Raw genomic sequence first — 23,667 nt, 5'->3', positions numbered from 1 at the left:
ACTGGTCGTACAATTTATCAGAATATATTGTTCCTTGCAAACCAGATTATGTCCTTAATCACAGTTAGGCCTTCTAAAAATAAAATCCTATTCTGGGGTTATGAATGTTCATAGGCACCACTGATCATAAGACCTTACAAAGTTGGGCCCAATGTTCAGTTTTCAACAAACTAAGCTAAGCCCAAAGTTCAGAGAATAACTGAATCAATTATATGCTGAAATGATACTTGCCCTACTTAGTAATACAAAATAATTATTAATTTAATAAGCAAATCAGTATTTCTACTTAAAAAGTGACGGTTAATATCAACAAAAAGGGTGCACGAGAAAAGAAATTGGGTATTCAGTATAGAACTGAAACAACTTCTGCAAAACTTCTAGGAAGCTGGGAGAGAAAGTTTATAATTGCAGAAGAACTCTTAATTACACATAATGAAGTATTATTCAGACTAAAACATAAATAGTGAAATTATATTTTGAAATGCAAAAAGGGTATGGATTTCTGAGTATAAGGTCGGGCAAGTTTATTCTAAGGGCTTACAACAAAATTGGTATTTCATTTCAACATGACAACAACATACTTGACAGCAGATTAGTTTAACATTGAGCATCCCAGCCAAACAGTTAGCCATTTTAGAGTGCATAATAATTCATTGTTGCCCTTCACTGTACATTAAATGTCACACATCATAGTGACAGGAATATAAAAACGATTGCAGTATAGTCAGAAGCCAAGATGAGAGCTGTTAATGCAGGCACTTTAGACACTTTAGTCTTTGTAACCTCACTAAACCATCAGAATACCATGTTCAAAAAGAGTGCAGTGTTTTCTATCAAGCATTTACAAATCTGAAAGTACAATGCATTTTAAACAACAAAATCAAGCAACTGAGGTTTCATTCAGAAAATTAAACCAGTGGTTTACATGGTGGCATTCACTTTCATGAGTTTTGCCAAAAAACATATTCAAATTTTCTAACATTGTGAGCATTTTATTTAAATTTAGTGAATCCATTTCTAATACTTTTGTGGAATTCTGATACTAAGAAAAATAATCATGTCATTTCAAACTAACATCTTAAGAGCTGTTCGTTGTATATAGCACCTTTCAAAATCATATCCATATTACTGGACCAAATCCTCAGCTTCTTACTCTGCTTTTAAAAAATTCTTATTCAGGCAAAGCCCCACTGAAGCCAGTACGAGTTTAGCCTGAGAAAAGACCTCAGGATTTTCCCTGAGTACACAGAGCATTATGTGACAACATCTCTCTCTTTAATTGTATCATAGCTCCAGTTCAGCAAGGTACGCAAGCACATACTTAATTTCAAGCATGGGATTAGTCCCATTGGCTTCACTGGGACAACTCACATACTTAAAATAAGGTTTTTTGGTACCTCAATCAATTGAGGCTTTCAATTTTGGAGGAAAATTTAAAGAGGATTTTTGATAGATTAAATCTTCTAAGAAACATGATGAAGGTCAAGTTCTCCCAGGTGTGGGAGCACTCTTGACTCCTATCTTGACTTCAGATGGTATTAAGGGAATTTAACCTCTTGTAGTTATGGGCCCCTAATGCATACTCATGAAAGTCCATCTGGAATCTAAGGAGACATGTTTATATATCAATTAATTGCTCATGACCTGCATTTCCTCCTTCTCCACAGCAAAACTATCATAAAATATCTGATTGAAATATTGCCAACAGAAAAACAAACAAAACTCTTTACCAAACCTATCAAAAATATTTCAGGAGAGTACCTTCAGGCCCAATCTGCTCCTACCAAAGACATTGAAAGGTTTGCGGCTGACTTCATTGGGAGCATTATAGGCTTACCATCTCGGCTCTAGTTCTAGATTGCTATCGGATTGCTAAATTGTCCCAACATTTTCCATCATTCTGTTATTCTTCTCAGTATTGTCCCATTACAGCATAGTCAATACATTATGGAGATTTCAACAACTCACATTGTCTTTTGAATATGTGTTTTTTCTTTGAGGTAAGACACTGAGTCAATAAAGTACTTAAGCATATATTTAACTTTACATGCATAAGTAGTCTCAGTGAAGTCAGTGGGACTATATGTGTGCATGCGTTGAGGTGCTTTGTTGAACTGGGACCTAAATACTGAGTGGGACTGAGCACATGCAACTTTCTTTGATTTCAAGATGAGCAACTGATTGTCTGCTCTCAGGATTAGGTTCAAACTGCTTAAGAAGCTAACATCTGGCTGACGTATAGAAATCCATTCTCTTCCATAAAGTGAGCTCCTGATCATTTCCATCTGCCTTTATCATGGTTGACAGAAGAAATGGTGGCACTATCCCTCTCGCCCATTACCTTGGCTTTATCTTTGACTCAACCCTCCCTTTTGCCCCAATAATGCAGACTGTGTTTTAAAACTTGCTTTTTCCTACACAACATCTGCAAGATCTAACTTTTTTTCTCCGTCCACACTGGAAAAACTCTTGTCTGGGCTCATATCATCTCATGACTTGACTCTCTCTCTCTGGCCTCAATACCTGTAATCTCACCCTTCCTGAAAGCCATTCAAAATACTGCTTCTTAACTCATTTGCCTGATTTACCATTCTGACTCTCTCATCCCCCTCTTTTAATACCTACCCTGGCTCTTCTTATTTCACTGCACGTATAAACTTCTTGTCCATATCTTCCAAGCCTTTCACAATTTATCCCCACTTTAACTATTTGCTCAAATATCTTATCACTAGATTGACATCACCTTCACTCCATCAAATATGCTAGCCTCAATAGCCTGCTTCTTCCATAAGCACCTTTGCACTTTCTTCAATGGCACCTGTGAGGAGGTGTTCACACCACACAAGGCAGAGCAGGTTGTTATGGCAACTAGCCAGATACAGAGTACCTGGGGGAGAGGCAGGGCCTGAAAGCCTAATTGATGAAGTCCAGCCGAGGAGGGGCAGACTGAGCTAGCATATACCCAACAAACTGAGGCCAGAAAAGGTTGGTATGGGAAGTAGTCTGCACTCACTCTCAAGGAGAAGAGAGCTGTGCTTTGGGCTATAGAGTCTGGCAAGAAACCAAAGACAGGAGTACTCTACAGTTACTTCCTAGGAGGAGGGAGTTTGGGCTGGTAAGCCCAGAGGAGGGGACCAGAAGATACAGCAGGGAACTAGCAACAGGGACTGGGGAAAAGCAGACTGGAGTTGCTAGACATAGGGTCCCTGGGTTGGAACCTGGAGTGGTGGGGGCTGGGTCACCCTACCAGTCTCAGGAAAAGTGGCATAGGGCCTGGACTGGAAGACTGTGTGGAATGGCAGGTGGACAGTTGACCCTGTGGAACTCTGATACCCCAGAAGGGGAGGAATATAGTGACCTGGCTGGAGGGTTAAGTTACAAAGGGGACGCATTGCAAGTCCTGGCGAGCAAGGAGGTGTGAGCAATATGTTGGAAGTGGGGGTGATGGGGCATCAGATGTGAGTAGAGGCAATCTCCAGACCTAACCACAAAGAGGCACCCAATGGTGAATGAACCCCCTGCCAGCATCCCTTATGTGTGGTAAAAGCTCCCTGCCAAAATCTATAAAGCTACCTCTATAAATCTCTCCTTTCCTCTTTTCAGTCCCTCTGCAAAGCTCCTTTGTTCTGCAATGCATGCAGAAAACTGTGGTCTGATCACGGTTAGGCAGGTTGAGAGCTGTGATTGCCTATCTTGATGGAGTAAGAAGTGCACATATCCTATTTTTCCCCCTACTCTGGCCAGATTGTTCATCTAATCAACATGTTTCTTGTTGTTTAGATGTGAACTCTTTGTGTGGGGGCAGAGACTGTCATTTACTTTATGTTTATAACATGCATAGCAAAATGGGTGCTAGAACAATTTTTATAGTGGGGCACTGATGATGGAAACCATCTATTTGGTGTCTATTATTACTACTTCAAGCCAGAAGGTGTGGCAGTATCCCTAGTTCGAGCACCACTGTGGCAAAATGAGGCCCAAACCAGGTTGTCTTCTGAGTTACCACAATATGAATGTTAAATAACATCTACATCTTGAAAATAAAAATGTGTTATAAGATCATCTAGGGAGGTGGTAGAATCTCCTTCCCGAGGGTTTTCAAGGTCAGGCTTGACAAAGCCCTAGCTGGGATGATTTCGTTGGGGATTGGTCCTGCTTTGAGCAGGGGGTTGGACTAGATGACCTCCTGAGGTCCCTTCCAACCCTGATATTCCATCATCACTGGGAGCCCAATTAGGTTCTCAGAATCAGTAGGTCTGAATCTCTACTGTCTTATACCTGTTGTAGTAATTTACACCTGTGGACACAACATACTACCATTGTAGTTGGTTACCAAGTGCAAATGACTACAGAAGGTGAAAGTTATGGCAAATCAGTTGCAGTGTGCATATGCAATTCGCACTGACTTTAATGAAGCTTACCGGCAAGCAGAATTGGGCTCTCTGATGGAACAAAAGGCAAAAGGTTTTAGATCTCTTCCACATAGGAGCCTTTGATATCAACATCAACACCTTTATCTAACTAAAAGTTACATTTGAAGCAATGTGAAAATTCCTCTTATTAACAGTAAATGAAGGCGCCCTGACCAGGATTTTGACAAGCCTCTACACTAAGATGCCTGTTTAGAAGAAAGAGGGAAGACAGAAGTATGTAAAGGATAAATATGACTAATTAGAAATCCCCTTTTCAGCTGTTTTGGTGGCTTGACATTATCTTTGCCATGCTCCATAAGCACAGTGAAACAATGCAATGTAGAAATTTCCGTTAACTGCTCCCATTTTTCTTTTGGACAGGACTCATCACTTACATTGTGTCAGCCACAAAACCAGACTTTTCAAAGGTTTGCATAGAATTTCTTTTCTAGAATCTTTGAGCCCAGATCATAATAAACTAGACCTTCCCCACTCCCATTCATAGCCAAAGAAAAACAATTTTTGCTCCAGAAAGTAATAAGGCTCTCATCAAAGAAACTACTGTAGTTTCAGCTGGCTGAAAATGGTCTTGCAACATAGTGATGGAGGGCACTGTGCTACAGGATCAATATCTTATGATTCCAAGCAAAATAAATAGAAGTGTGTGTAATATTTACTGTGGACAAGGATGCTGAAGTCCCTGCTAAAGATTTGGGAGCTATATACCACCCTATGGTTATGAATTGAGGAGCCAAATGCCCTGATTTTGTAGAGTATGAGGGGATGGAAAGGGAAATTATCTACAAAGTGAATTCCTTCTGCCTACCACTATCTGCTTCATGATTACAATGCAGAAGTTCTGCTTCATTACATGAGGAAATAGAGAACTGGAAAGGGGGCTGGGAGACTTAAGGTGATAGCAGCCCCATATGGCATGTTCCATTCTCTGGGCAGTGGAATTATGCAGCTGATCACAGCAGTAACTCTACCACCTCTAGGACTTTCAGAATCTGGTATGAGCTTTATGTATGTGCTTATGACTTTGCAGGACTAGGGACTATCTGGTCAATACCGGTGTCACACGTGCTAAAATTCATAATACTACTGATGAACAAAAATTAAAGAACCTCTACAGAACTTTTTAATCAAACAAAAGCAATCATTTTAACTAGACCTGTTAAATCGATGCAGCTGCATCGATTGCAGCAGCGCTGATTTAGCTCCATAGTGAAGACCAGCTCTGAGTGAGAGTGAGTGAACTGAAGCTTCTGAAAGAAAGCCAGAGACAACTGCTTCAGTACTATCTTCTTAGAAAGTTAACTACTATCTTCTTCCTTCTGAGTCACTTCAGGACTATCTGAATGATGCCACAGAGGCTGAATGTAGGCTACATGATGCTTTGCTGACTCCTCCTGTTCTAAGTCCTTAAAGTGGATTATTTCAACTCATGATTTGAAAACTGCTGTCTATAGATAGTAAGGTGGTCATGTTGCTAATGGGGCTGAGTCAAAAAGATGAATACTACTGCACCTGCTGTTTATCAGTAGGATTTTCCTGGTGAATCAGGAGGGAAATGTTTCTGTCACTCCTGGTGTAAGACATCAGGATCTTTCTGCCTCTACTGAATTCCATCCTGACATTGGCTGAATCTGACTTCTTTCTCCAGGTCCTTGAGTTGACACAATCAATGGACACATCTTGGGGTTTTTTTTCCAATTTTTAAAAAATAATAGATCTCTAATGTTGCTATTTTAAAATTAAACTCATGGTAAGATTAATATAAAATTACATCATGCTTATGGATAATGACTGGAAAGAGGAATTTAGGAAGTTTCTTTTTAATGTGTACTTGGCTGGTGAAGGTACTAATGTGGTTTCCAGCAGTGAGGTCAAAGCAAACTGCTATTTTATTGTAAATAATAGAACTGTCTCATCCAGACAAGATACACATTACATGTATTTGGACACTTGGCTATGCACAATTACTTTTTACTGAGAAAAGAAGCATAAGATGCTATTTTCACTGGTGATCTAATAAAGTTAGTTTCAAGGGTCTGTACTAGCAGAAAGAAAGGTAGACTCCTTTGATATCCATCAACTATCCAAGCAGTCCTAAATTCATATGAATCCAGAAGCCAAAGAGCAATGCCTACAATCTAAAAATACTCAAGGTTGTCCTACAAGAATATCTCCCAGTCTCATCTTTTCATGTAGCTTCTGCTCTTCTGTCTAGGAAAGGAAGCTGCTGCTGCTTGCTATTTTGATCAGGATTTTGCACAATATATTATTCACTCTTTGCTTCCAAGGATTTATGTCTGTCTTTCCATCAAGGCAGGATAAAAAAATTATATATTTGTAGCTCCACATAAGGCTTGTGTGTTTGTCATGTTACATGGCTGGAACCTGTCAGTTCTTGAACCATTTTTCTTCTTCTTGATCGTGTGGTGTTTGTCCCACCCTATCCCCACCCCGGCCTCACACTACTTAACCCTAGAGGTTATTTTTATTCCAAAGGTCAGATCAATTGAATGATCTTATTAACACGAACAACTTCTTCAAGGGTGAACATTGTGACATCAGAAAGCTAAAGATGGCTAATAACGTCCTGATAAGAGGCTAGTCCAATTAAACAAAAGTACAGACTACTGTATTTCTAGGGTTCACTGATACTGAGCAAGTATAAACCCTTGAAATGTGTCAATCAACCTATGGAGGTGGAATTCCATCACACCACTGCTTCAGCTGGTTGTAGGGAAGTTGGGAACTCTATGCACCATATAAGACCAGAAGAAATGGATATGCATCTTTCATTAATGCCAAGTATAGCGGCGGCTTTCACATCTCTATTGAGGAAGTCCTTTACTACCTTTATATCAAGACAGTGTGCCATGTATGCCATGCAGGATACATGTGAGAGATAGTTGTCACACACAGCCAAAACATATGAAAGGCAATAAAGTCAAAAGAGAGAAAAGTGTCTGTCAAATATTCTTCTATGACAACATGCAATTTATCCAAAACTATTTTCTATATACTGCTTGTCATATCCACATATGAACTAGGGGTGTGCTGGTGAATTAGTGCTTGCCTATGTGGGGACACTCAAGAAAGTTACTCTAAATTAACTAAAGATGTGAATTTAAAGTGGATTATTTCAACTGCATTAAACATAAGAACGCCCATACTGGGTCAGACCAAAGGTCCATCTAGCCCAGTATCCTGTCTTCTGACAGCAGCCAATGCCAGGTGATCCAGAGGGAATGACCAGAACAGGTAATCATCAAGGGATCCATCCCCTGTTGCCCATTCCCAGCTTCTGGCAAGCAGAGGCAAACACCATCCCTGCCCGTCCTGGCTAAAAGCCATTGATGGACCTATCCTCCATGAATTTATCTAGTTCTTTTTTTTTACCCTGTTATAGTCTTGGCCCTCACAACATCCTCTGGCAAGGAGTTCCACAGGTTGACTGTGCATTGTGTGAAAAAAATATTTCCTTTTGTTTGTTTTAAACCTGCTGCCTATTAATTTCATTTGGTGGCCCCTAGTTCTTGTGTTATGAGAAGGAGTAAATAACACTTCCTTATTTACTTTCTTCACACATGATTTTATAGACCTCTATCATACCCTTAGTCATCTCTTTTCCGAGCTGAAAAGTCTGAGTCTTATTCATCTCTCCTCATACAGCAGCTGTTCCATACCCCTAATAATTTTTATTGCCCTTTTCTGAACCTTTTCCAAATCCAATTTTTGTTTTTTGAGATGGAGCGACCACATTTGCATGCAGTATTCAATATGTGGGTGTGCCATGGATTTATATAGAGCCAATATGATAATTTCTGTTTTATTATCTATCCCTTTCTTAATGATTCCCAACATTCTGTTTGCCTTTTTGACTGCCACTTCACATTGAGTGGACATTTTCAGAGAACTATCCACAATGACTCCAAGATCTCTCTCAAGTGGTAACAGCTAATTTAGACCCCATCATTTTATAGGTATAGTTGGGATTATGTTTTCCAGTGTGCATTACTTTGCATTTATCAACATTGAATTTCATTTGCCATTTTGTTGCCTAATCACCCCATTTTGAGACCCCTGTGTAAACACTCATTTAGAAATAAAGTGGCCTTAATTTGGTTTTCTTTCATTCACTGCAAAATTAAAGCAAGCCCATAGATTGACATGGATAATGTTGCTAAGGCTGCGACAATGTGTACTAATGGAAGTGTAACCAGAAGATTAGCCATGTAACCATGATTTGACCTTGTAACTTTTAAGGATGAGCCCTTCTGAAGCATTCATGGCTTGGCAACATTCTGGCTCATTTTTTTTCTTTTTGGACAGGTGGGTAAAAATAGTAAGCCATTATCTTTCAGAATCCTTATTTTCAGATCAGGAACCCGCACCTCTACAGCACAGCTAATATTCCACAACAGGAACCAGGGGTGACCTGACAGTATTTTTATCCTTTGTCATTTCTCTTGGCAAGGCCTGGGATGTTGCAGCATTGGATATCTCCTGCACACATTTGAAGGGGTATTTATGGCATTGCCCTGTCTCAAATAAGGCTGCACATGCCCTGATAAAATGTGATATGTTAACAAGGAAAAGTTTCCTTCACATGAGCTATGAAGTGCCTCCCTTTTTTTCCCCCTGAGCATGTATGCGACTATCAATCATTGGGTTTGCTTGATTTTGCATAGGCAAGGTACTCAACTGGTGATAGTTAAGTGTGGACTTGATCATCGGATATCTCAGGCAAGCAGCCTCATGTAAATGGAAAAGTAGTCAACACTTATTTCAAATTTTCGCTTTAACAGATGCTGTATTTTGTGTTGTGCAATGATGGTTATTGCCTACGTGGAGCTCTTCTGTGAGCATCATAGGACTATCTAGCATTCTTATTGCTCTCTGTGATCTCTTTTGTTCCACTCGTGGTAGTCTCCATCTTTCTCCATGTTACAGGTCATACTTTGTTTTGCAACACTGCAGGAAAAAAGGTTTAAATACTACATGATGGAGAGAGTGCTATGCATTTTTCCTCTAGTATTGTGTGTGCTAGGGCACAGCACAGAAAAAAAAACCCTATGCTGGTTTTCCTAAGGAGCACTACCCTAGCTTGGTTACTGTCATCATCTCCCCATTGGAAAAATAAACCGAGTCATCTGCAGAGCTGCCCTCCTCCTCCTACGACTGCCCAAGAACAACATTCACCAAACTGGAAAGACTATCCTTACACCGTGGCTTCCTTCTTTCCCCAGTCATCAATTCAAAGATTGCTGTGGTCTGACTCTAGCAGAAGACTTACAGTGTCAGTGTTAGGACTGACCAGTGTCTTCTCATTGAGCCCTCAATGTTTCTTTTTAAGCATGCTTCACTCCTCTTTCATACTAGTATTCTGCATATGCTCTTGCTTATTTTGTGTGCTGATGACTAACAGAAGTTGCAAATGTGCCTGGGTCATTTGCAAAAGGGCAGAATTTGCAAACCTTTCCCCAAACTAGGGCAGAGAACTAGTACAGACACTACTTTTCAGAGCTGACTGCACCTTTCCCAATAGGGAATGTGTATGCAGATATGGTTATTATATTTTGGTGATAGTCTTTCAAATTCTGTCACCACCTAATAAAGATAAACAGGAAATATTGCTGTGGGATGGGGGAACGATAGCACATTTAACACTGCAGTCCCCCCCCACAAACCCAGCCAGAGAATGGATATCAAGGCCATTAATCAAATGAAAAAAGGATTTGAGAACTACACCTTTTACAGCTAAACACAATCAAATACAGACAATTATGAAACTATTTTGAAAAAATTGATTGTTGTGAATGATAATATACTGCAAAAGTGAATTTCATGGTATGTACAGATCGTTTTTTGTAGTCACATAGCTGCAGTAAAGTGACAGAAAACTGGAGACCATTAAATTCAAATACTTAGATAATATGACATTTACACATGTGTATATAGGAATGCTGGGACACTTAATATAACATTCTCCAGCAGCTTCTACCATATGCCTGGGACTAAATGCTCACACACAATTATGAAACCCTTGCAAGTTGTATGAATGGTTACTCAGGCAGAGTCCCTGAATTGAAAATGAATGCTGTTAAGCACAGTGACGCACAGAGCCAGATCAAACTTTAGCCAGACATAAACTCAGAAAATGGAAGCAGGCAAGAAAACAAACTCACTATTTCAAAGACCAAAGCAACACAACCATGTCATTCACCAGATTGCCACTCAGGAGGCTGCATTAGTTAAGACAGTTCAATCACAGGATCCTCAGTAAAGGGATTGCTGGGAGGGGCTTTGGATCCTGAGATCATTATTTCTGTAATCAAAGAGATCCTGAAAATCACTGCAACTGGTATCTTTGTGACAGTGAAACACACTCTGCAACAAGATGCAAAATGAGAGATCAAAACCAGAGATACTATACCACAAAAATGATCACAACACAAGATTAGTTGACACCTTCCACCAACACTATTATTAGGAGGGAAATGTTAGTACTCATGAATAACAGGGCCTCAAAAAAGAAAAAAAAAAAAAAAAAAACAGCCTTGAAACCAGGAATGGACTACCCGGCTGATTACAGGTAACTGCCTACTTGAATGATACTTAGATAAAGTAAAGACAAGTATATCATGGGATACAGGTGCATAAATAAATATAATATTGGATCAAAAGGCACACACTTTGTGCTCAGCTGTGACAACTTTACATAATTCTGGGAATGGAGGGAAATTTTGACGTGAAGGTGGTGAATGGGACTAAGATTGCTAAAAATGGTGTAATGATGTAAGATTCAGTTTGGCCATCCTCCATACATCATTTGGGATGTAAGGTGAGGTCCAATTTCCATTGCTGCTACGTAATGAGCCACTGGAGAAGCTTGTGATTGTTTACTCTGTAATAAAAGACTTCTGAACAAAGGGTGTGAAAGAAACAATTTCCAGTCTGCGGTCATACGTACAAAGCATAGGTGCAGAACTTTATCTCAAAATCAGCAGATATCGTGCCAGTTCACCACCAGCCTTACAGCTCTATTCTTAGAGCAGTGCCCGTCTCCATATTGGAGGTGGGGGTGGGGAAGGAATTTGGTTAGGCCAGCATGGGGATGGCCAACGCCTGGAAGGGGAGAGAGGAGTGATGTAACCCAGATATGTGGGAGCTGAGCCCCTTTTTGTGCCTCAAAGATCACATGGGAGTGTGGATGGGGGAGAAGGAGGGACTTCTCTGTCTCCCATTTGCCAGCTGGGGTGGGGGGAGATTAGGGGAGTGACTGGCTCTCTCAGACTCCCCTTTCAATTTAAAGTCTTTCCAGGTATCTGGGAGCCATCTTGATACTATTGTCCTCTGTCCATATAGTTGAGAAATGAATGAAACTCATATTGTTCCCAGTATCCTTTCTGGTTTGGCTAAAAGGATGGGATATTGAGTCTTTATACTGATCAGAGGAAACTGCTAGTAGACAGACACACTACCTAGATTTCCAAGTAATACTGAATGACTTAGAGTGAAGAGTATGCTTTACTGTACTTGATCTAGTTAAATCCTATTCCCTAGCTTTCATCAATGATGATGCCCAGAAGCTGACCACACTTCTAACACCATAGAGCTTGTCTTTTGAGGTTGACAAATGTACCAACAGCTTTCCAACATTGCACAGATGAGTGTTTGATGGGTCTCTAGAATGATACACAGATCCCAGTTTTACATGACATCATGATGAATAGCAAATGTTTGGCCAACATGTAAGGAAACTGCTTAAGAAATTGCAAATCAATGATGTATAATAAAAACTGGTAAGTATGACCTTTTTACATTAATCTCATATATATGGTAATTTTATTTTAAAGTAACCAACATCAAAGTGTGAAACTTTCACAAACTGATAGCCATTCAAAGTTTGAAGCAAGAGAAACCAAAACACTCTAAAATGTACAAAAGCTAATGGACTTTCTGGAACACTTTTTCATAGGATAACTAGCGATTTTTTGTTCATATTGCTAATACCTTATATGAGCCCATAAGAGGAACTAGTGAGCTGGAAAAGAGACAGAAGAGAAGGAAAAGACACTCTTGCCACTAATTCCTACTCGGAAAGTCCACTGAAGAGAGAACCCCCAACCACCAAAACATTTTGGAGGCTGGTGAATGGTTTATCGACTCCTATCTCTCCTGCTAGTCTCTCCTCAGGCTCAACAATCATTTCTTTTGAATGTGGAGGCTTCAAATGAAGGGTTAGGAGCAATATGGTATCCTTGGGAAGAAGATAAATTGCAAGCAATAGCCTCAGTCAAAAACTGCTGCTGGATTTCAAGTTAAAATCCTGGCTTTGAAATAGCTGTTACTGGATTATCTAGGGACATGTGAATAGTCTGAGTGAAGTCAAGGGGACTATTGATGTGTTTTTATATGTAAGCACATGATTAAGTACATTGCTGGATCAGTGCCTATTGTATTATATGCCACTATTTATAGTGTGTGGGGCAGGGAGAAGTCCTCACACTCGTCATAGCAGCAGCAAAACTAAATGCTATAAGATAACAACATAATTGAAGTCTTCTAGTTTTGTTATCAGAGATAGGCTTTTCCAGGCCTATGTTGATGCAGTTTCCTTTCCTAGACACCCCTGAATATGAAGGAATATATGGTGCATTGAACCCCTGAAGACTTGTGGGATAACATCCTCGTGTCTGACATACACGAGCAGTGTAAGGGGCTGGAAGGGCAGATATCTCTCACTCCACCATATTGTTATTGATCTCCCATTAGCCAACAGCATCTTAAAAGAAACAGGTTAAGAACCCCACCCCAAGGTCAAGGGCAAAAATCAACAGATCAGGAGAACAGAGATGGCAAGACTCCTGATAAGAGAATGAGAAAATAAGAAAGAATGGCTTATTTTACCACTTTAGATGAAAAAAAATAGCTCTAGAGAGATTCTACTGGCCATGAACAGATTCAGTTTATAGAAGCAATGTTTTTTTTTCAGGGTGTTAATTAGAAAAGACCTAACATTCAGAAAAAAGGCCCCTTACATCACTTTACCACCACTGCTCTTCCATCTTATTTGCACTGAAGGAATGCAAATGAATCCTATGTGAAGGACATGCAGCTGATCTGTAATAAGGTATGAGCACAGTATGTGATGTGGTTATTGGGATATTCACTGCATGACTACACCGGTTTAGCTTAATAGCAGCCTGCTGGAACAAACAAGCAGGAAACAAGATAAGGACTCAGTATAAGACATCTCTCAACCAACTCTTTTTGAACTGTTTTACAAGACAATGGAAGGATGACGGTCTGGAGGAGATTGACTCAACTCTCCTGGAAGCTTACCACACTGGTTTTGGATTCACATGGCCAAAAAACCCAGAAAGAAAGAAGACTCTGAGATTTAAATGGATTCTCTCTCTCTCTCTGTCTCTCTCTCTCATTGGGGAGAGATAGTTGTCAGGAAACTGTTCAGAGGGACAGACCCCAGGCAGGGCATCTGAAGAAGCCAGGTCTTCCTAGGCTCCCTAAGAGCCGAAAGGCTTAGGTAAGATAGATGTGTAGAAATTTCATTGTTTTAAATCCTCTTTTCTCCTTTGTTATGCTTTCTTCCTATTGTTAAGATTAAACAACACTTTTGTTTAAGAGGACTGTCTGGTCACTGTATTAACCACTAGTCACAAGCTCCCAAAAGGAAGAAGAGCAGATACTAAAACCAGTGATACCAAGGATAAGCACAGTTGATTTACAGGATACAACAGCCCATGTCTCTGTCTAGGAATGGAAAAATTGTGTGATTCTACCCTAGGGAAGTAATGGCACAAGCCCTGAATGGTCTGCACTCAGAGTGGCCAGAGAAGGAGTCACAGTTGCAGCTAACCCTGTAACCATAACCATCTATGATTAGAACTTAACATGTGATGCTTTGAAAACATATTAGTGATAATAAGGCACTTCACTAAATTTGCAAAGACCTTCCCAACAACCAATAAATCAAGCACAAAAGCTGCTGATAAAATATTCAGAGATTTTAGCCTTCCCTTTGGATTTCCTGAAGAGATCAGTTAGGGACAGGTTATTGAATTTGAAAATCAATTATTTGAGAGACTTGTGCTTGTTGTGGGCTATAAAACTCTCATGTCACAGCTTACTCTGTGGAATGAAACCTCACTGAACAATTCAACAGAAGACTATTAACAATGTCACCAACATAAACTGAAGAACAAGAGTCAAATTGGAAGAACTACTTAAATAAAGTAGTACATGTTTATAACAGCTCCGAGCATGAAACTGGTTATTCTTCATATTCCTTGCCATATTGGCAATCTCCAGGGTTACCCAGATCACTTAAGATTTCACAGAGAACAAAGAGGGCAACAACTATTTCATCTTCAAAGACTAATAGAAACAATGGATGAAGAGAGCTTATGAGATTGCAGTGGAAAATAATAAGAAGTTAGCAACAGGAAAGAAAACTTATTAGAACTGGAAAGCTCTGAACAGTTTTGTACACAAGGGAGACAGATATCTTGACAGAAGACTTGACAGAGACAGAATCACTAGTCATATTGAGAAGACACAATTTATTCTGTCGATGAGTATAGGGTCTGTGTACATAGTGAAACTCCAAAGAGGAGTGGATATAAGTAAAGTAACTTTCTTTGCAATTTCCAATTCATTCTGATCACCTTTCTGCTGAGAATCTAAAAAGGTAAAACACAAGCATAATGGCAAAGAAGAGAAGATATTGGGAGTAGAATCCAATGGGCTGTCAGTTATGCCAAATGAAGACACCCATAGCTGGCTACAGTTACAAATCTTTTACAATTGCCAACAGAGGGCAGAATTTCCAGGTGGGCTTCCAGTTCACAGAAGTATAATAGCTCCAGTGTCCTTGAAGTACATTTACAACAATGTCAATGTAGGTTTTTTATTCAAAACAAAAGTTAAAAATGGAGGGTAGAGTTTCAAACTGGGGACCATTTGGAAGAGTTGCTCATTGTGGTTTTCATCTGGCAGGCTAGCAGTACCAAACTTCTGTATGAGATGGATTGAGATGCAGGAGCTAGTAAAGGCATGGGGGAGATGGCTCAGTCCTTCAAAAATAAGTAGCCTTTCCCCCCACCCCTTGGTTAAACAGACAGAGAATCCCAAAGCAAAGTGAAGGTGGGAGGCAGGCTTCAAAGAGTATGAAAAGGAAAATCCTGCTATGGAAAGTTAAGGAATACTAGCATAAGTTACTGTAAAGTGATTTCCACTCCCAATAGAAAACAGTTCAGGTCAGCTTTCAAGATCCGTATTGATGTGCCTGTATATTCTTTCCAACCTAACCTTCCATTCAGAGTGCAACATAACACCTGTATGTGCACATACCCAACACTTGGTGAAATTATGATAAGAGAAAATTGAGAGCAAAGTCTTCTAGATAGCCAGTAAATCTGGTTGATATTTTTTGGACTCAGGGACAAAATAATCTAGTTCTTTACATATGGATTCTACTTATGCAGCAAAATATAATACTCTTTCTTGTGAAAAAGAGGATAGGCAAAGATGTAAAATTTTTAGGCCTGTTTATCTTGTACTATGTTGCTTTCACTGAAGTGCTCTCCCTTTATTTTCTGTCTGAGAGACACAACCTGCACAATGACTTCCTCAGTCTCCTCCTGTTTATAAAATGAGGCCATCCAATCAGTGAACTCAATCCACTGCATGTGGTCTAAGTGACCCCTTAAACCATTTAGCTAGTGAATTCCCAGTATAGTAACTCAAAGGGGTACAGTGCACAAAAGCTCATTGGACCTAATATTGTTTATTAAACCTATTAGGATATTTATGAATAATGAACACATTCATAAAATCATGCTGTGTTCATGAAACAATTCACAAATGAAAAAAGGCCAAATATGACAAATAAATGGTTCACATTCATAAATTCCAAGGCCAGAAAGGACCATTGTAATCATCTAGACTGACCTTTGAACTTCCCCCAAAATAATTCCAATGAATAGACTGATGAGCTGTAATTGCAAAACGTATGTTTCACCACAAAAGATATACCAGGTAGTATACTGCTTCAAACATAGATATCCCTTATTATGAAATACTGGCAGTCAAATATTCATTATGCTGGGGGTTGCTACAACAGCAAATCTTTTTTTAAGAGGGGAATCTAAAAGGAATCTATCAATTTAAGGGTATACAACCTTCAAGTTCCATGACCTATCATGACTGGAATGTATACGGTACAAAACTTTCTGAATTCCATACATTACACAGTGCATCACCTACATTATATGTTGTAGTGAAACTGCACATTTAGTAGTGCCTGCTGAAATATCCCAGTCCACTAAGATACAGTTATAATATCTGGCCCTATAATGACAACAGGTAGATTATTACTTTCACAAACAGGCTGTTTTTCTTCTGTGTAGTCTGTATTTTACAATTTTTAGTATTCTTCGATAGATCATCATTTAAGTTAACTCTGTTTCTCTATATAAAGGCACTATAAATATTGGATTGGAAATCCTAGCAGATACATATTTTTAAGACAAAGCTTTCTACTTTATGGGAAAAAATGTATCCTTTCTAATTCTACTTCTTGGATTTCTGCATACCCTATCAATATTTCATTGTACAAGTTAACAAATACTTAAATGTTATCTGTAGCTCTGAAGACTGATGTAATCTTGGAAATAAAACAGAGATTTTACACAACTTTCTCACTGTACACAACCCTCTAGTCTATATTTTTGTGTTGCTTTATGAGAAAGATATGCTTCTGAGTACATCAGGATTTTATAGAGCCAAATGACAAAACAACCAAGTGAAAAAAAGTTCAGCAATAACCCTTTACTATTTGGTGCTTCTGCTTGATGATAAACATCTCTCCCAGCTCAGATATGAGGTGATTGAATACCATAATAAAAAAAAAGTTTCTAAAAAATGGAACAAATAGTTTGTAGGGTCAGAAAAAGTCTCCCACAAGATACAGCAGGAAATATTTTCAGAGTTGTGTGTAGGCTGTGCATCATGCTCAAAAATTTCCTTATAAAAAAAGTTTGGGTTAATTTTTTTGGAAATAGATGTAAATACACGCAGCATGTGTTCCACAATAAAACATTTGTGCATTTTTGCTAAACTATAGAATTCAGTGCTTTCAGAAGCATCTTTGTTATAGGATCACCTCTGAAATAGAGATATGGTCTTGATCAAAAATCCACAGAAGTCTACTCCATTTTCAAGAAACTTCCAATGTAAGTCCTTGGCTCTTTAAAATAGTCCTTTAATGAAGGCACACAAGTGAAATTTTTCACTACAACATGCAGCATGTGTTTCAGAGTTATCTACATAATTTTATGCCTGGGTGCCCTTGCTGAATTACTTGTGAGTTGGAAGTGTAAGTAGCTTCAAGGATTACTACCTTTCCATCTGCCAGAGGAATGATTCAACCTCTACCAAAGGAAAAAGATAGTATCAAAGAAAGATGTGGAACCCTTATATCAATTCCAGCATAAGCGAAAAGGGTAGGGAGACCAACTATGCACAGGAGAATAATATCACAAAAAACTTGAGGCTGAGGGGAATTTTGTTATCAACATACAAGGATGGTTCTAAAAATTGACATTGTAGAAAAAAGTGTATTATAAGGTGAACTTAGGCAATCAGGTGGTTAAAAAGTCATCCATTTTAAACTGTTTTAATTCATTAAATGATTTTAAAATGTCTGCCAATATTGTGGAATGGTGCAAGTGATGTTACAGCATCAATCCAAGGAAAGTGGGATTTACTGGTTTTTCTAATGCTTTGCAATTTTTTGCAGTCACAGCACGAGTCAAAGTTACAAAGTGAGTGCAAGGTTACAGTTCTGCAAGCATTTGGGGTCAATTCCAATTACTTTACAATGAAAAAGTAAAATACAATAGTAAAATAATTCCTATCAGAGTTATGGGATGCCCATGGGGGGAAAATGGCATGGCAGTGTCACCGTGCCCATCTCCCAGAGCTGTTATCAGTGCCTGTAAGATTAACAGAGGAGAAACACTGTAGTGAAGAAAATGGCCAATAACGCAATTAAAAAGCAAGAAAGCAATACGTATTGGATTGCTTTATGAGTTCACAATTGCATCTTTGAGGCCCTTGACCCTAACAAGCCCAACTAAGCATGGCTCCAAATACATCCCAGACTGGAATTTTAAATTAGATATTTTGTCTCAGTGCATTTACCTGCTACAAGATTTTAAATAAACTATTCAGTTGTTTTACTCCTGAGAAGCCAAGGAACCTTGAGTGAGCTAACAATTTTTATATTTAAATGCTATTATGAGCCCAATTTGAACATCTAGGGACAGATCTTGCTGTGGGCAGTTAAGTGCTTAACTTGGGGTATTTCCCTTCAATGCCATACCATATCAGGCCAACACAATACAATCATCATTTTCTATCTGAACAGAAACACATGGGAGTGAAAAAAAATATTCACAGGGCTTGTTAATGTCTTTCAGTTTGAAAATAAAAGGGGAGTGGCACCTGGCATTCTGGTAGTTTAGTGACATAAACAGCATGCTGGAGGCTTAGCACGGCAGTGTACTACATTCTAATCAACAGTGAGAGCCCTAATTAATTATTCCACTATACATCACACAGTGAAAAATAAGAGTAAGAAAGTAATAAAAAAATTGTGACTTTTGACAATTATTAGTTAGAAAAAGAAGATAATAATTGCCAAAAAATCACAAAAGTTATCATGTTACCTGGCTATGACAAAGAGCACACAACTGACACCCAAGTAAGCCAGCAGAATATACATCCAGATATCAGGGGAGAGAGGATTCAGGAAGGAGAAGACGCCCGGGTTTGTACCATTGGGCTTGCGGTACAAAATACTTATTCCGAGAGTCATAAAGGGCTTGGAAAAGTCGATGACCTTCTCTCGAACATAGGTAATAGCCAGTGGTGCAACTGCAAGGTCAGCTTTCTGTTGACAAAAATATAAAGAGAGAAGAGAAACAGGCCATAAGTCAGAAGCAGCAGGCAGAAGCAGGCAATCAAATTAAACAAAACACTGGACTTTACACTTGAGGAGGTCTGTCCCGGTACCTATTAAGATTAAATTTAAAGCTACTCTCTTCCTCTAGTAAGGAAGCTGATTAATTCTGGTTCTCTTTCACTGAGTGTTTCTGAATTAACACAGTAGTATTTAGAGATATTACAGGAGTGGAAGGGAAAGGAGGCAAAATACAATATCCTTCAGAGGACCTGTGTCTTAGCTCTTTCCAATCTCTCTCTTAAAACTCCATTTGGCTTTGAGTGTCACTTCATATCTCTACTTTATAAATTCTTAAATGTGCTCTTTAAAAAACAGTAATAAACTTAAGAACCAGATGTGAACATGAATGCTTTTCAAGTATTAATTCTATAGATATAGGGTGAAATCCTGGATCTGCTGAAGTCAGTGGGAAAACTCCAATTGACTTCAATGGGGCCCATAGTGTATGATTCCCCCTTCCATTATACTAGTTTAGCACCAAAGAAATGATAGAACCAGACCCATAATATCTTATATCTGTACATTTAGAGCCAGATTCTGATTCCCTTATTTGCATCTTGTTCCAGGAGTAGACCAATTAACTTCAATGGGAATCTTTATAGACTAAGATACTAGCAACATACCGAATGGTATCACAATCTTCCCCCAAAACTTTTAAATAGCTTTGTGTGTGGGTGGGTGGAGGAACTGACGGTAGGGAGGGAGAAGGCTGCTTGTGTTTATTTTAGTAGAAGGATATTTTGATGGAAATAGAAAATGTACAGAACAGTTTTACTGTGACAATTAACAGTTTCAAGTAATTATTGTTCTCATATATGCTGCACCTGCAAAACAACCATGGGCAACAATTTCTAGCTATGTAGCTATATCCTTACTAATTTGCATGAATGATTAGGTGACCTCATTGTAAATTACTGAATTTTGTGATCCATGAGTAAGTGAACATCTAAAAACCAGATTCTATGACCAGTTATAGAGATAGAGAGAGATGTAATGAAAGAGAGATGGAATAACTATTGTGACAATAGCGTGTTATTTTTAAAATGTCTGTCCTAAGCCTAAATAATACAGTTGATCTACAGTTTATTTACAACGATGTGGTATAGATTAATATATTTTTCTCAGTTTGTATTGTGCATATAGCCAAAAATCCCATACATTTTATGTTTCTATATGCTTCAGCCATCATTACATTTTTCTCAGTTGTGGATTACTTTGTGCTTGCTGCATACCATTTCATGAAGTGCTATAACCTGTGTACTGTATTTCATTGTTCCTGTACATGTTTATGATGTCACTGAATTTACTCCATAAGTATTTTTGTTATTTGTGCAAAACTCAGATAACATTGTGCAAGTTATTTACTAAGAGCTCAGTATTGCAAAGTGCGGAATGCTCTCAATTCTCATTGGTGCTCAAACCTCAAAGGTATTTATCAGGCCGTAGTGTAGTAATGTTGCATTGTAATAGGTAAATATCAGTATTTGTGGGCCACTTTTTACTAATGTCCCCTGGATGATACAGAAAGACTATATGACTCACTTGGATTAAAGGCTACAGCTGCAGCTTTTTACTGAAATAGAAAAACCAAACTGTAGCATCACCAGGCAGCCATTAATTCTTGTAATAAATCTCAGGTAATAAAGCCATAAATCTCAGGTAATAAGTATCAAAGGCTGAGGGTAGCTGTTATAGACTCTGAGGAGATGCCGTCCACCATGGCTCTATAACTCAGGGCACTGGGTGGAACGTTGGCAATGGGGGTTGAATCTAGAACTTCATGATCTTAAAACATGAGCCTCCGGTTCATAGGTGTGTGATCTAGGGGTTTTGAGGGTACAGTAGCACACTCTGACATGAAGAGGTTTCCACTATACACAGTGTTTATAGTTTGGTTCAATAGCTCTCAGCATCCCCACTATTAACATTGTTCCAGCACTCATGCTCCTGTTAGCAAAAGGTGTAGAACGTTCACTCACCTTGATTTGTGGCCCAGCTATCACTAGAGGGGGTCACAGAGTGCTACACCAAGTGCTTGTGAATTACACACTCTTCTTGGCCAGGGAAGCTCATGTACTGGCTAGAGCTGAAACTCAGGAACCACACCAGTGTTTGAGAGAAATATATTCTCATCTGGGGCCCTGCCTGTTCACGGTAGTAGGCAATTTCCACACGCTTTTCCTCCCTTAGAAGCCCTGTTCCTAAAGTTGCACAAACGTTATGAGAAAGGACACAACTACCATCTTCTAATGGAAGGGATTCCCACTGGCCAAGTTGCGACATTAAAAAAACAAATGTCCCAGGCGTTAGGAAAGAATTTATACTGAACTGGGCAATGAGCTACTTACTGTATTTCACTATATTGGATGGTTAGAGCTCTGCTACTCCTCACCCCCATTAAGAGTTCATATATATGATACTAATTTATGTTTTGTATTCTAAATATTAAAGTGGTTGTAATAAATATGATATTTAAGGTAAGAAACCACAATATAAAACATTACCTTAGTTTAAAAAATAAATAAATTACACATTTGGATGCTGATGCTGCTTTACTGAGTCTAAATATCTTAGAAGAATACATAATAGCTTATAAAACCTTCTTTGGCTATATTTGTCACTGTACAATTCATGCATCAAAACATAATAGGACAAACTCACAATGCAATATGAAGGAGATATATGCTTATGTCATCTGTAAATGAGAACCCGATCGCTATAACATGTCTGTTCCAGTCTATTCAGGTACTCACATTGCACCCATAACTGTGGCTTCTAGATTGTGCAGAATTTGTTTTAATTTCACAGCACTGAATCATCATCTTATTGAAAAACACCAAATCAAACCTATATATATATATATATATATATATATATATATATGGAGCTGAGTTCATCCCAGTATAATTCTACTCATGTGAATGGAATTACAATAGGGATGAAATTGGCATATTGGCTATTTTCCCCACCTTTATGAAAATCTCCACAGCAAGTTATTTGTGGGGAGAGAGTTATTTGGGGTTTCATCTTAATAAAAATGCCATTGTCAGAAGTCCTTGGTGTCAGTCTAACTATTGTGCTCAAAACACCACACACAACTAATCCAGCAGTATCAATGCCATGGTCCTAGATGTGAGATACTGTTGCATATCTTCTAAAATCAACAAGGGAGTCTGCATGTGTAAACATTGTAATTGATATTGTAAAGATACATGATGATTCAAGCCCAGAGCTGTTCATTTTACCAGGTGGGGTACAATGATTAAGCTAAAAGACTCTTAAGATACAGCTACACTGCATGCTTCATTCAGTGGCTTGTAGTGTAGGTACCTGCACAGTCCCCTTAGCAGGAATATAAACAGCAGTGTGAGCGGTGAAGCACTGGGCTTAGGTAAATAGAGTAAAGACACATCTGATGGCTCTTTACTCACCCAAGCTCTGTCTCCCCATCCACACTGCTATTTTTAGCAGTGCAGCATCCTGCTGCTGGAACCTTTCCACACTATGGGGAAAGACTCTAGCAGCTGGGAGGCAGCGGGAAAGGCTCTACCAGCTCCTTGCTGCTGGAGCCTTCCCTCACCACAGGAAAAGAGATCTGCAGTGGGAAAAGGCTCCAGAAAACCATTCCCAGGGAGTAGTTATCAGTGGTTCACATTCATGCTGGAAGGGCATAACGAGTGGGGTCCTGCAGGGATCAATTCTGGGACTATCAACGATTTAGATAATGGCATACAGAGAACACTTATAAAGTTTGTGGATGATACCAAGCTGGGAGGGGTTGCAAATGCTTTAGTGGATAGAATTAAAATTCAAAATGACCTGGACAAACTGGAGAAATGGTCTGAAGTAAATAGGATAAAATTCAATAAGGACAAATGCAAAGTACTCCACTTAGGAAGGAACAATCAGTTGCACACATACAAAATGGGAAATGACTGCCTAGGAAGGAATACTATGGAAAGGGATCTGGGGGTCATAGTGGACCACAAGCTAAATATGAGTCAACAGTGTAACACTGTTTCAAAAAAGCAAACATCATTCTGGGATGTATTAGCAGGAGTGCTGTAAGCAAGACACGAGAAATAATTCTTCTGCTCTACTCCTCTCTGATTAGGCCTCAACTGGAATATTGTGTCCATTTCTGGGTGCTAAATGTAAGGGAGGATGTGGACAAATGGGAGAGAGCCCAGA

The 23,667-nt window shown here is 39.0% G+C and overlaps 1 protein-coding gene across 5 annotated transcripts in view; it reads right to left on the bottom strand.

The window, feature by feature from the left end:
• Nucleotides 1-23,667, bottom strand: part of GRIK2 (glutamate ionotropic receptor kainate type subunit 2) — a 587,425-nt gene that overhangs the window by 185,516 nt on the left and 378,242 nt on the right. For all 5 annotated transcript variants that reach the window (XM_038395673.2, XM_043510712.1, XM_038395676.2 and 2 more), the window contains one exon: nucleotides 19,181-19,404. In XM_038395673.2, the coding sequence (XP_038251601.1) occupies nucleotides 19,181-19,404 (224 nt within the window). The remainder of the gene's footprint in view (nucleotides 1-19,180; nucleotides 19,405-23,667) is intronic.

This window comes from Dermochelys coriacea, chromosome 3 (assembly GCF_009764565.3).
Source record: "Dermochelys coriacea isolate rDerCor1 chromosome 3, rDerCor1.pri.v4, whole genome shotgun sequence".
In the NCBI taxonomy this organism is placed as follows: domain Eukaryota; kingdom Metazoa; phylum Chordata; order Testudines; family Dermochelyidae; genus Dermochelys; species Dermochelys coriacea.
Note: the sequence above shows the minus strand (reverse complement) of the source record. Positions and strands in the feature narration are given on the sequence as shown.